General features: G+C 48.9%; 1 protein-coding gene across 4 annotated transcripts in view; it reads right to left on the bottom strand.

Moving 5' to 3' along the window:
- B3GAT1 (beta-1,3-glucuronyltransferase 1) overlaps positions 1–14,846 on the bottom strand; it is a 103,888-nt gene that overhangs the window by 25,062 nt on the left and 63,980 nt on the right. For 2 of the 4 annotated variants that reach the window (XM_040326376.1, XM_040326375.1), the window contains exons 2-3: positions 1,321–1,439; positions 1,040–1,186 (exon numbers count right to left, since the gene is read on the bottom strand). In XM_040326376.1, coding sequence (XP_040182310.1) covers positions 1,040–1,186; positions 1,321–1,324 — 151 coding nt within the window. In that variant the 5' untranslated portion in view covers positions 1,325–1,439. Of the gene's footprint in view, positions 1–1,039; positions 1,187–1,303; positions 1,440–14,846 lie in introns of all 4 variants that reach the window. The other 2 variants (XM_040326377.1, XM_040326378.1) reach the window with 2 other exon arrangements.

Genomic DNA, 14,846 nt, shown 5'->3' on the forward strand with positions numbered 1-14,846 from the left:
TCTGGCCCTGTGTGTTTACTGCCCGCCGCACAACGCTGCACCTAAGTCACAAGTTGAACGTGAAACTTCCAAATTATCTAACGCTTTTTAATGGAACTGTCTTCTCCACCCCTACTTACTGCTTTCAAACTAGACGCTGTACCCATAAAAAGGCAAACATAGTGCAAAGGATTAGTCCCCAGTATTGCCTGTGGTCTCCCTACACCTGATCTCCCCCCATTATTGACCTACCATGCCTTGTTCCACACTGTGTCTTTGTGTGTGGATGGCCATCTTGGTTGGAGACAGAGCATTTCTTCCTCACGTCAGAGCCTCCACCAAGGAGAACCGTGAGCAGTACAGTAGTAACATCACCAAATTTCACTGAGACTAGCAGTTAGGGACAGCAGTGCCTTAGATCTCACACTGCAGATATGCAATTATGAAGCTGTAGTGAAAGGTGTGCCTACACTCGCATACTGGGAAGTCCACTAGTATTTTTCTGGAGAAATTGCAGAGAAAAGGTAGATTTTCAGGGTACCGTTTAGTTACAATTAGAAATTCTGGATCTTCCCCACAACATAAAAGATCTTCGCTTACGGAGTTCAGTTCCGCTTTAATTGCTCTTTATATAAGCCATTATATGGCTTTATATGAAAAGGTTTGGCTCATGTATAAGGGCATGATGTTGCCAACATCCCTGAATCAATGAAAAAATGAATACCTCTAAGCAAGGTGGGATTTTTCGGGCAACCATAAATAGTAGTGACAACTAGGTCATAAAAATATAAATTTATTACAAAATGTCAATAAGCATAAATAATTCACAATAATATATCAATATATGGCTTTATGTAAGCCAACCGGGCCAGCCTTTGTTCTTAGAACAGTTTTCAGAAATATCCTGTTGGATGACATCGGGGGGGTATGTTGGCAGAGGATGAGAACATGCACCATAGACTGGTAAGGGGGTTGATGAGTATGAGGTCAGTGGTGGTGGTCAGTGACACAACAGGACAATTCTAAGTTGAAGGGGGGGGGGGTCAGAGAGTCTCCTCACCCTTGTGTGCAGTGAGCAACGGGGACAGAGTACTGTGGTGCCATACTGTGATGAGCAAAGTCCAGGGAAGAACGATCAGTACAATAGCCAGAATGTCCCTTCTCTTCAGCATCTCCAGGGTAGGCTGACCCCAGTGCTCCTCATTACCTGATGAGGACACCCCGACAGCACAGAGAACAGCAAAAGCAGACAGGAAGAGAGATCAGTATACAGACAGAGAGGAGCAGGAGAAACACAGCACAGCTCAACATAGTCACCTCTTACCAGCGTTCAGAACCCACCCATTGCAGCAGGCCGGGGATTCCAGGCTCTGCCTAGATAGGGGGAGGCAGGTCACAGGGACTGGGGGTCAAGGCCCCTCACCGGCCAGGACCTGGAGGTGCACCGCACAGAAGGAAACCTGTAGAGAAAAAAGGACGAGAGAAAAGACATGTGAACACCAGAGAGCACTGTTCGCTAAGGAATATCAATATGCGTCTTCCCACTGCATTGCAACAACCCGTGTCACCGTTAAATCCTCGCTAGCAAAATAATAAAAAAACAACAAAATAAAACCCCACATGGCATCTGCACATTAGAGAGTAAACTTAACTATAAAGACGATTTTTTTTTTTTTTTTATGTTTGCAATTACTCGTGCACCAAAATGAATCTGGATTTATTCATGGATTTGTCAGCATTTACGCAGCGTCGATTAAAAGTAATAAGGCACAGATCGCTCACGGTCAAATATGGCCATCACACCGCCTGCTACTACCAACACGGAAACTGCATGGAAATTATATGCTTCTAAAATGGTTATATAAGAACTCTTCTACCTGCCAAATGGTTTTCGATCTGGCTCTTTGATGTGGCAGGAATGCGGATCACATTTTATTTCCCAACTGTTTATTTATTTCTGGAGTTCTGCTGTAAACCCCAACACTGGGAAACTTAAAGCGGAGCTCCACCCAAAAGGGGAATTCCACTTGTTTGCACCCCCCGCTACCACATTTGACACTTTTTTTTGAGGGGGAGCGGGTACCTGATTTTGACAGGTACCCTATCCTACTTTGATCTCAGATCAACAGCAGCAGAGACGTGATGGACGAGACACTACACAGACGGCAAGCCTGGGGGTATCAGGGGAATTTCCCTTCAAGTAGGGCAGGGGTAGGCAACCTCGGCCCTCCAGATGTTTTGAAACTATAAGTCCCATTAGACATTGCAAGACCCTGACCATCACAGGCATGACTCCTAGAGGCAGTGGCATGATGGGATTTGTAGTTTCACCACAGCTTGAGGGCCGAGGTTGCCTACCCCTGCCCTACTTGAAGGGCATTCCCCTGATACTCCCAGGCTTGAATTGGCCCATCATGGCCATGGACAAAGCCATATGAGTTCAGTGGCGGCTGGTGCTCAAAATTTTTGGGGGGGGCGCAAAGAAAATAAAAATAAAATTGCAGCCTCACTGTGCCCATCAAATGCAGCCACTGTGCCATCAATTGTCACCACTGTGCCATGCCATCATACGCAGTCACTGTGCTATCAATTGTCACCACTGTGCCATGCCATCAAACGCAGCCACTGTGCCATCAATTATCACCACTGTGCCATGCCATCAAATGCAGTCACTATGCCATCAATTCGCACCACTGTGCCATGCCATCAAACACAGTCACTGTGCCATGCCATCAAACGCATCCACTGTGCCATGCCATCAAACGCAATCACTGTGCCATGCCATCAAACACAGCCACTGTGCCATCAATTGTCACCACTGTGCCATGCCAAACGCAGCCACTGTGCCCCTCAATTGTTGCCACTGTGCCAATTGTCACCACTGTGTCCTTTAATTGTTGCCACTGTGCCCATTGTTGCCACTGTGCATGTCACTGTGCCCTTTAATTGTTGCCACTGTGCCCTTTGTCACCACTGTACCTATTGATGCCACTGTGCCCTTTGTCGCCTCTGTGCCCACTGTCGCCGCTGTGCCCTATAAAATGCACTTACCTTTCTGCTTCCATGTCCCTCTATGTCCTTTCCTGCCCTCGATGACGCTTCAGCCAATCAGGTTACCGATAACCAGAATTGGTGAACCTGATTGGCTGAGACGGCCGTCAGTCTTATCTTACGCAGTCCCCCTACGTTCCGAGGATAAGACATCCGGGAGCCGAGGGCATCCGGGAGCCATCTGGCTCTGATAGGCACTTCCGCACAGCCAACCAGCTGCCGTTATTCAGGTATCCGGCGCCCTATGTCCGGCTATCTGAATAGACCAGTGGCAGCTGGCCACAATAACATACATTCGTGCAATGCATGAATGTATGTTATTTGCGAGAGCCAGAGGGGGCGGCGCTGCAGAAAGACATTCTAAATGTCTTAGAGGGCCTTTTCCTTCAATTTCCCTTCTAAATGTTTTATTCTTTTGTCTGAATTTCTCACTTCCTGTTCCTCCTCAGTAAGCTTGCCCCCATCATCCGAGCCGTTCTGGCTGGGGGTTAGTCGGCGTGCTCGCCCCCTCCCTTGGGAGTGCGACTACATCCCTGCGGGGAGACGATGTGTTCGCAGCGTCTCCCCGCAGGGATGTAGCCCCAAGGGAGGGGGTGAGCATGCCGACTAACCCCCAGCCAGAACGGCTCGGATGATGGGGGCAAGCTTACTGAGGAGGAACAGGAAGTGAGAAATTCAGACAAAAAAAATAAAACATTTAGAAGGGAAATCGAAGGATAAGGTAAGTGAACCAACAATGCACTAGCTTAAAGGAACTTATTTAGAAAATAAAAAACGAACCTTTACAACCCCTTTAAGTGCATGATCACACAATATGCTAAATGAGTTCTTATACGAATACAGATCTCCCTGTTATCACCCCTGAAGAAGGGCATTGCATGCCAGAAACGTGTTGTGTACTTTGGAGAATACTTTATATGTATCAACATTACTCAGTTTTCATATTTATGTATTTGTATTTGCACAGACAAGATTGTATTGTTATTGCCAAGTTCAAACTTAATTTGTAATAACATTTATTTTTTTAATAATTGGTGTTTATGTCACCTCTAAAGTCCTTTTCCCATGGGGGATATTTCTTTGTTACCGCGGTGAACTGAACCATTAGTTCGGCACCCCCCTCCTTCCCTCGCAGTGTTCTGGGGACACATCACAGGTCCCAGAAGACTAAGGGACCCTGCACAAGGCTCAGCGCGACTCGCTCGTGTGCAGTAGGAAACCGGCTATGAAGCCACAAGGCTCCACTTCCTGTTTTACATTACTCGATGTTGGCGCCTGCCCCTGAAGCGGATTGAAGAATTGGCTCGAGTGAGGACATCTCTGGATCCATGGACAGGTAAGTGTCCTTATACTAGAATTCAGCAGCTACAGTATTTGTACCTGCTGACTTTGATTTTTTTTAGGGGGGGGGGGGCTGGGCCTCCTCTTTAAAAATTCCTCCTCGCAGTGGGGCTACACCCGCACTGCAAGCGCCAACTACTTGTTTAAGTCTATGGGGGGGGTAGAAGGTTTACTTACCTGATCCTCCATGCTGCTAGACCGGTCACTGCAGCCTCTTCTCCCCCATGCTCCAGCGGTCTAAGGTTGTGATATCATCAAGACCAATGCCTCTAGCCCTGCATTTGCTGTGATGACACTGGGGACAGTCTACTGTCGGAGCATGGGGGAGCGTCATCTGTCGGAGGAGCGTCATCTGTCGGGGGAGCGAAGGATGGGGTAAGTTCAATGCTTTTACAACTGCAGCTTCAATGCAAGGAGGACGTTTCCGATATACTGGAGCTGGGCTTTATTGCAGAAACACAATGCCGCACATGTTAATGCAAATGTACTATAAAAGAACATAACATTTATTTTTCTTTCTTTTGGTGGTATTTGATCACCTCTGCGTTTTTTTTTTACGTTGTGCTGTAATACATATCAATACAATTTAGTGTTCCCTGGGAGGTGTTTCCAACTGTGGGGGGAGTGGATTCACTGGAGGAAAAGAGAGATTGTGATTCAGCTTGGTTGAAACACGATCTCTCTCTTTTCCTCCCTGACAGATCAGCGGTGTGCTTTGTTTATATTGGCACACAGCCGATCCGTCTCGCCTGTGAGCAATCCGCTGATTGGCTCTGGCTGTGTCCAATCACAGCGGGAGCAACATGCCGGGCGGCGTACGCGCGCCCCCTAAACATCGTGCACGCGTCTCAGAGCGCTGACCAGAGTGTTCTGTCTATACTGTACTGGCAGATCTCATTATCAATGGTAAATTAAATTTGAACCAGGGGCGGACTGACAACTCATGGGGCCCCCGGGCAATAGAAGATTATGGGGCCCCTGGGCTTACAGATGGCCACCATGCCAGGAGGCAGTGCAGAGGCGGGGCAGCTAAAATCTCTGGATTTTCACATCAAAAGCATGTCGGTTTCGGACATATCAGGGACAGATATAAAAAAAAACACAGATTTTTACATACTGTCCCTGGTTTTACTGAGCCTGGTAAACCTGATGGGGCCCACTAGTGGCATGGGGCCCTCGGGCAGTGCCCGAGTGACTCAATGGTCAGTCCGCCCCTGATTTGAACACATCCAGAATGGTAAGACATATGTTTTCTTTTTTATGCTGTGTGAGTGGGAACACATAACAAACATCAGCACATTGATTATCAGTGCAGCTCCCATCAGAGGTGCCCATCACAGCTGCAAATCAGTGCCCATCAGCTTCCAGTCAGTGCCCACCCAAATCGCCAATCAGTGCCCATAAAAGTGCCAATCAGTGCCCCATCAGTAAAGCCGGTCAGTGCCCTTTAGATTCCCCAAATTTTAGTAAAAAAACCCAGAGGTGATCAAATACCACCAAAGGAAAGCTCTATTTGTGGGGAGAAAATGATAGAAATGTAGTTTGGGTACAGTGTGGCATGACCACGCAATTGTCATTCAGAGTGTGACAGCGCTCACTGAAAGCTGAAAATTCTCCTGGGAAGGGGGTAAAAGCAGGGATGGACTGGCCATCTGGACAACAGGGAGTTTCCCAGTGGGCCGGCTTCAGTGACAGCGGCCGCCGCCCCCTCCGCTCCTCTGTCTCCCCTTCCCCGCAGCGCTCACCTCCTCTCCCTCCCCGCAGCGTTCACCGCCTCTCCCTCCCCGCAGCGTTCACCTCCTCTCCCTCCCCGCAGCGTTCACCTCCTCTCCCTCCCCGCAGCGTTCACCTCCTCCATCTCTCCACTGCGTTCACCTCCTCTCCCCCCGCAGCATTCACCTCCTCTCCCTCCCGCAGCATTCCCCTTCTCTCCCTCCCGCAGCGTTCACTTCCTCTCCCTCCCCGCAGTGTTCACTTCCTCTCCCTCCCCGCAGCGTTCACCTCCTCTCCCTCCCCGCAGCGTTCACCTCCTCCATCTCTCCACTGCGTTCACCTCCTTTTCCCCCGCAGCATTCACCTCCTCTCCCTCCCCGCAGCATTCCCCTTCACTCCCTCCCGCAGCGTTCACCTCCTCTCCCTCCCCGCAGCGTTCACTTCCTCTTCCTCTCCCTCCCCGCAGCGTTCACTTCCTCTCCCTTCCCGCAGCATTCACCTCCTCTCCCTCCCGCAGCGCAGCGTTCACCTCCTCCATCTCCCCGCTGCGTTCACCTCCTCTCCCCCCGCAGAATTCACCTCCTCTCCCCGCTGCGTTCACCTTCTCTCCCCCCGCAGCATTCACCTCCTCTCCCTCCCCGCAGCATTCACCTCCTCTCCCTCCCCGCAGCATTCACCTCCTCTCCCTCCCCGCAGCATTCGCCTCCCCGCAGCATTCACCTCCCCTCCCTCCCCGCAGCATTCACCTCCCCTCCCTCCCCGCAGCGTTCACCTCCCCTCCCTCCCCGCAGCGTTCACCTCCCCTCCCCGCAGCATTCACCTCCCCTCCCTCCCCGCAGCATTCACCTCCCCTCCCTCCCCGCAGCATTCACCTCCTCTCCCTCCCCGCAGCATTCACCTCCTCTCCCTCCCCGCAGCATTCACCTCCTCTCCCTCCCCGCAGCGTTCACCTCCCCTCCCTCCCCGCAGCGTTCACCTCCCCTCCCTCCCCGCAGCGTTTACCTCCCCTCCCTCCCCGCAGCGTTCACCTCCCCTCCCTCCCCGCAGCGTTCACCTCCTCTCCCTCCCCGCAGCGTTCACTTCCTTTCCCTGCCTGGCCGTCCACATTGAAGAAACCTGTCAGTGGGCCGGTCTGGATGAAATCCAGGGCCAAATTTTTGTCCCAGTCCAGCCCTGGTTGAAAGTGCCCGGTATTGAAGTAGTTAAGGTTTTACCTCTCTTTGCTGTATGTGATCATTATGACATATACTGTATGTGACTCATATGTGACTCCGATGTGACATTGGCAGACGTACGAAAAATCAGACTTTTTCTCATAGAACAATCCTGACGCATAAAAGAATGTATCAATACAGGATGATGTGGTCTGTATTTTAACAGTCAGACACCGAACATCACAAGAATTTGGACCTTAACTACATCAGCGATCTTAAAATTGCAATTGCTGTATAACATCAGTAGAATGAAACTAGTGCCAATACGAGAAGCTATTCCCCTCCTGTATGAATCATTGATGAGCCCATACTGTATATACAGTAACTGCAAACTCGGGAGACAGACACACTATATATAGAGAAAGAGAAGGCATGTACTGTACATTCTGCTCGCCATACCGCACACAGCACGTCGCCTGCAGCTTGATTATGTGAAAGTCCGCGCAAAGGAAAAAATAGTAAGGTTTAAGAAAAAGGCACCAAAAGTCCATCTAGTTCAACAAACAGAAAAAGATAAATGAATAGAAACCCTCCATATATATATATAATCTTACAGCCACATCGTAGAAATAAAGCATGGGCCGTTTTGTTCCAGTGGGGAAAAATAAGCCTATAATCACACTAATGGTTCTATCCTTTTGTAATGATGAAATGAGCCGTATTGTAATATGTTGTTAAATAATCCTTTCAGATGCCTTCGTGGTCTCCCTGATGAAGCAGCTGGATGCAAAACACGTCGGAATCAACCACTAAGATATATCAGCATCAAAAAATGGTATTCCTTTGGTATCTGTATGGTGTTTTATGATGATTGTATTTTACTGTTGTAATTACCTCTGATGGTCTTTCATGACCAGTGAATTCTTTTAATTTAATTATGTAATAACATTTCTACATTTAAACTGAAAGTGTTACTAAACCCACAACAGTAAACTCAGTCTGTATATGCAGTAAAGCATGCTGGTTATACTCACTGTGGAACCTAACGGGTTAATCTTCCGCATTGTGTAAAAAGGCTGTTTGATCCTGTCTTCTCTGATCCTCCCCTTATTCCACAGTCCCCAATCCATCTCCTGATAGAACACAGTCTTGTGGGCACTCTACTCATGCTCAGTTTGGTGTGTATTGCTAGAGATTTTTTTTTTCTTGGGAGGGTGCATGTGATCAGCACAGGGCCATTCGGAACTGTCCAGACAGAGGGTCAGGGGTCCTGCAACCTCATAGGACAGTCGTAGAATGAAAACTCCCCCTACAATCTTTAACCAGACACTGATAGAAGTCATAAGACTGCTATATACTGCTGATGAGAAAAGGTACCGTATTTATTGGCGTATACCGCACACTTTTTTCCCCTTAAAATAAGGGGGAAATCGTGGGTGCGCGATATACGCCGATACCCGCTTCCCGTGCTCAGTTTGAATGCCTGCGCCGACGTATACCAAGTGCAGTACACTCGGCTACATTCGGCCAGGCTCGGCTTCGCTCTTGCTCATGCATAAACGTCACAGAGCGTGAGCACAAGCGAAGCTGAGCCTGGCCGAATGTAGCCGAGTGTACTGCACTCGGTATACGTCGGCGAAGGTGTTCAAACTGAGCGCGGGAAGCGGCGATTCGACGGGGAGACAGCGCAGGAGAAGCCGGGAGGAAACCACCGAAGCCGCAGACGGATGCCGGACCCGACGAGGCCGCCGATGGACGCCGCGCAAGACACCAAAACTGTAAGTACTAAAATGTTTTTTTTTACAGGAATTGCGGGTCCACATTAGGGGTGCGCGCGATACGCCGGAGCACGCAATACTCCGATAAATACGGTATTTAGCAGTTTATATTTACTAAAATAATTGCATTTCCATGTTCTGTGTACTGTGGGAGACCAGATATAGTAAATGCAGATCCTGGGTTTAGTAACACTTTCATTGTGTTACCTCACTTTCAAGTACAGCCTTTAAAGTTACCTTTTTGTATAAGGTTTTTCCTGTTATGTCTATGGTAATCTTGGGATGAGTCTGTGCACATCTGTTCCAGGACATCGTATCGTAGGTCTGTACAGCCTATGGCATTAGGGTGTGCACCCCAAAGCGCAAACACATATGGTTGTATGCGCATGTGTATATACTGTATACTGACGTGTCCATAGAGCAGTAGACATGTGCATTCGTTTTCGTCCGAATTTCGGGTATTTTTGTTTTTAACAAACGAACGCGCAGAATCCGAAATCCAAAAGACATAAAAAAATTGCTTTATTTTCATTTTCGTTGCTACAACAGTTCGATATAGATAGAAGATTTGACATGACGCTGACAATAGCGATCTGTGTCTATCGAACCTGCGGTCGAACGTGCCTAACCTAAGGCCCCTTTCACATTGAGGCGTTTTTCATGCGGTACAGCGCTAAAAATAGCGCTGCTATACCGCATGAAAAAACCTACCCTGTAGTGTTCAATGTGAAAGCCCGAAGGCTTTCACATTGAAGCGGTGCGCTAGCAGGAGCGCTCCAAAAGTCCTGCAAGCCGCATCTTTACCACGGTATAGGAGCGGTGTGTTCACCGCTCCTATACCGCGCCTTCCCATTGAAATCAATGGGAAAGCGCTGTAATACCGCGGTAATACCGCCCGCAACGCGGTAAATATGACGGTATAGCCGCGCTACAAATAGCGCGGCTATACAGTCACCGCGGCTCCACACCTCAATGTGAAAGAGGTCTAACTCTAATAGTCCAAGATTATTCTACATAGAGAGGAAAGATTCGACATTATAGACACAATGGGCCGGATTCACAGATATCTGCGGCGGCGTAACATATCGTCTTTTTTTTTTTATCCAGAAAACAAGTTTATTGAAGCACACATATAAATTTACATACATCGAGAATGCATTCAGGTATAAAACAATAGGCTACATTCCATAACATTTTTCAACAGTGGTACATCTTATCACTCCACCATCCACGTATATGTCAAAATCCGATCCGTCCCTGACCCCCTCCCGGCCCCCTCCCATAGTAAATTGAAAAGAAAAATTATGAAAAGAAAAAAGACCAAGAACAATGGCATTTCCACACCCCTCCATCCCATCTCATTTACATTTCACAGATCAGGTTGAATTGCTCAGACCGAGTATCCTACCCGTGACCAGGTCCACCGGGGCCAAGCCCGGTACATCCAGCCACCTGCCCCACAGCTTCTCAAATTTCTGGGAGCACCCTCTGTGTTGGTATATCACCTTTTCCTTTCGGAGCATCTCCCCCATAATGTTGGTCCACTCTTTCAGGCTGGGAGGTTCCTCCTCTATCCAGTGCGACATTATGAGTTTGCGAGCTTGGAATAGGGATCGAGCAACCGCTATCTTGGTACCTTCCTCCCACTCCAGCTCATCTAATATAAGGAGCAAACATCGTTTAGGGTCAGTAGGGAGCAGGACTTGGAACACCCTATTAATGGTGTCCACTATTCCCACCCAGTAGGGGTGGAGCTTCGGGCATCTCCATAGTAGGTGGATCAGGTCGCCATGATCTCTCTTACACCTAGTGCATAGCGGGGTGGGCCTGAGCCCCATAGCAAAAAGCCTATGGGGGGTGTAATACACCCTCAGTAATAAGTATAATTGCGACACCTTCTGGGACACATTCAAGGAGCAGAGTGGTACTGCCTGTAAGGCTTCATCCCACTGCTCACTATCCATTGGGCCCACATCGCCCTCCCACTTGGCCTTCACTCTCAGCGGATGCTTGGACATGAAGCTGTGTAACAGCATATTGTAACACTGCGATATGAACCCCTTGGTAGAGACTGCCCCCGCTATCAGATTAAACAAAGGAGTAGGAGAGGGTAGCCAGTCCAAGGCTTCCCCCTGGGCCTTCACCGCATGACTGAGTTGCATATAATAGAACTGCATGGATTGTGGTAACTTAAAAAGATCCCGCAGATCTGCAAACGGGAGAAGTTTCCCGTTGCGAAATATCTGTTTCAGATGAACTATCCCATACCTCCTCCAGAGTGCCCCATGTTGTAACTTGGCCAATTCAGGGTATGAGTCATTTGACCAGATGGGGCTATAGTCCGTGTATCCTGTCACTCCCTGCAGGTACCTAGCTTTGTTCCATACTTTTTGTATAAGGTTATAAGTGGGGTACTGCTTGTTCGGCTTCCCGAAGGCGAGTGCCTCAAGGGCAGGTGCTACCGACTCCCTCCCAACTGTATGGAGCATCACCATCTCCGAGGAGCCCCTTCCCTCCCCCTCCCTCCTCTCCCCTGTGTTAACAACCCCCACCAGCTGTTGCAGCTGAGCTGCTATGTAGTATAACCAGGGATTAGGGAGGGCAAGCCCCCCCTCATCCTTCGGGCACTGAAGATGTTCTAACTTTATCCTGGGGGTACGGTTTTTCCAAATGAGTGAGCGGAACAGGGAGTTAACAATCCTAAATATCTTCAGGGTCACTACTGTGGGGGCATTATGAAGTACATAAAGCAACTGGGGCATTAGAATCATTTTAATCAAGTTCACCCTACCAGCCACTGACAAGGACAGGGAATTCCATGTTTTAATACGGTCACGAAATTTCTGCAGCAGCGGGGATATATTCAGTCTGCCATACTCGCATATCTTGGGTGTCACCTGGATTCCCAGATATCTAAATGAGGTAGTCAGGGGGACCGTAGATGACGTCGGGGGAGCCCCCCCTTCGTCAATAAGCATTAATGAGGACTTAGTCCAGTTTATCTGTAGTCCCGAGAACTTGCCGAACTCCTGTATTACAGTCATGGCCCCCGTCAGTGAGCTCTCCACATCCCCCAACAAGATCATGGTATCATCTGCATATAGCATTATTTTTTCCTGTCTGTCTCCGTATCGGAATCCCACTACCTCTGAGCTGGCTCTGATTTTAATTGCAAGAGGTTCTATCGCCAAGGCGAATAGTAGAGGCGACAGTGGGCATCCCTGTCGCGTGCCTCTCCCCAAAGTGAAGGTGCGTGAAACCGCCCCTGAGGACCGAATGGCCGCTTTTGGGTCATAGTATAATAGCCGGACCCAGGAAACAAAAGATTCCCCGAAGCCGAACCTCTCTAGAACCTCCCATAAATACTCCCACTCAACGCTATCAAACGCCTTCATAGCGTCCAGTGAGAGCAGGGCCCTTTGTCCCACATTGTCTGCTGAGGATTGCATATTAAGGTATAGCCTACGCAAGTTGACAGCCGTCGACTTGTCAGGCATAAATCCTGCCTGGTCCGGATGGACCAGGCTAGTGATGACCCCGTTCAGTCTGATCGCTAGCATTTTAGCCAGCAGCTTAATGTCACTCTGTAGCAGCGATATCGGCCTATAGGAGCCCGGATCCAACGGATCCTTACCAGGTTTTAGAATCAGTACAATATTAGCAGTAGTCATGGAAGTGGGCAAAGTCTGTCGTTCCCTGGCCGCATTAAACACCGCCAGGAGTTTCGGTAGGAGTATACCCGCGTATTGTTTATACACCTCAATGGGCAGTCCGTCTGCCCCCGGCGCCTTACAGTTTGGAAACGCGGCTAGCGCTATTTGCAGCTCCTCTAACGTGAAAGGGGCGTCCAAGGTCCTCCGCTGCGCCTGACTCAGTCGGGGGAAGTCAATGTCCTGCATGTAGGTCAACAGTTCTGTCCGGGTGAATAGCTCCGTCGGGAGGTACAATGTCTCGTAAAATCTAGCCAGTTCTGCCAGGACCACGTCCGGGGAATTCACTATTTTGCCCTCTCTATTTCTGATTGCCCCAATACTGGGAGACCTCTGCTGGGAATTAGCGATCCTGGCAAGCATACGCCCTGTACTTTCACCCTCCTCAAAGAAAGCCAACCTAGAGAAAAATAGTTTTTTTTCTGCCTTAGAGGACAGCAGCCGCTCATATGCTGATTGAGCCGACTGCCATGCCTCCTTAGCAGCCTCCGTTGGGGTTTGCACGAAGGCTTCCTCCAGGGCCGTTACCTGTTTTTCAAGGTCCTCAGTGAGCCCCGAAGAATCCCTCTTCACCCTGGTAATTTCCCGGATAAGTAACCCCCTCACATAGGCTTTAAAGGCGTCCCACTGTTCAGCCGGGAATTCAACAAAGCACTCTCTATTCAAAAACTCCCGCATGCTCCGCTCCACCTCCTCGTGCGACAGAAAGAGTTCCAACCAAAAGGCATTAAATTTCCATGGGGATCTGGGAAGTGTAGAGGGTGGGGAAGTAATTAAGTTGGTTACCAAATGTGAATGATCTGAGACGCTACGGGGTTTGTACGTCACATCTGAAATGGATGGGAGCATGGCGGGGTTACACACTACCAGGTCTATCCTAGACAATGTCCCGTGGGTCTTGGAAAAGCAGGAAAACTGCCTCTCCACTGGGTTTCTAGACCTCCATACATCTATCCATCCTACCTCGGTGAGCAATCTTAGCAATGGAGAGTCCCTCAGAGGGGGCGAAACCCCAGATGCGGGGTGTCGGTCCATCGAGGGGCTCAACCAACAATTAAAGTCCCCCACTATCAGCAGCGGGAGGTCCGGCCTACCCTCCAAGTAGGATAGCAGTAACCGGAGCACTGCCACCGTAAACGGCGGGGGTATATAAACACATGCCAATATACAGTTCAGTTTTCCCACCCGGCAATGTAGAAAAATAAACCGTCCCTCCGTATCAATACACACATCCATCTCCTGAAAATCAATAGCAGCGTGTATCATTACGCTCACACCTCTAGAGTACGACGTGTGAGTGGAATGATAGGCCCTACCCACCCATGCATATTTAAGACAGCATTGCGTTTCAGTGGTTAGGTGCGTTTCTTGCATACATAAAATCATTGGATGATATTTTTTCAGACAGGTGGATACCATCATACGCTTCAGTGGGGAGCCTAGGCCCCTCACATTCCACGATACCACTGGCAGCTCAGCCATTGGGATATAGCATGCATAAATGAAAGGGTAAATGCGATATAAATAAAAACATCAGCCTCCAGTTGGTACCTAGGGTCCCGGGTGCGGTCAGGACAGAACGGACCTGGTATCTCGATGTGGCCGTTCGTTCGCAAAGTTCTCGATGTAGGTGGTAAAGGTGCAAAAAATAAAAGTAATAGGCCTGGGCCGTCAACAGAACGTGCCCGTATTCATGGCCTGTGCTCCAAAAACAACACTGCAGTGTAAGAAAAGAAAGAAAACAAGTCCAGGCCGCCAACAGAGCTGGCCCCTTGGCTCCAACGGGGAGCAAACTGTAATAAGGCACTTTTGCTCCACGTAGATTGTGGAGTAACCGCATTTTCCTTGCAACTTTACAAGATGACTCAGAGTTCACATCCTAATATAATGTCTCCCAGCAGAACATAGTAAAAAAGAGAAACTTTAGTCACTCAGGTAAAGGAAGTGAAGCAAAATTGAAATTGAATTTGAAAGGGGTCCTCTGTGCAAAGATCAATGATTAATAGCAGCAGATCATCTTCCACAGTCCGGGGAAGGGGGAAGAGGGGACCAAAATCAACCCCTCCGTGTCAAAGAGTGCACGTATTGCACCAAAAAGCAGAACTAGAACTTAAAACATA

Source organism: Rana temporaria, chromosome 10, assembly GCF_905171775.1.
Source record: "Rana temporaria chromosome 10, aRanTem1.1, whole genome shotgun sequence".
Taxonomy (NCBI): Eukaryota; Metazoa; Chordata; class Amphibia; order Anura; family Ranidae; genus Rana; species Rana temporaria.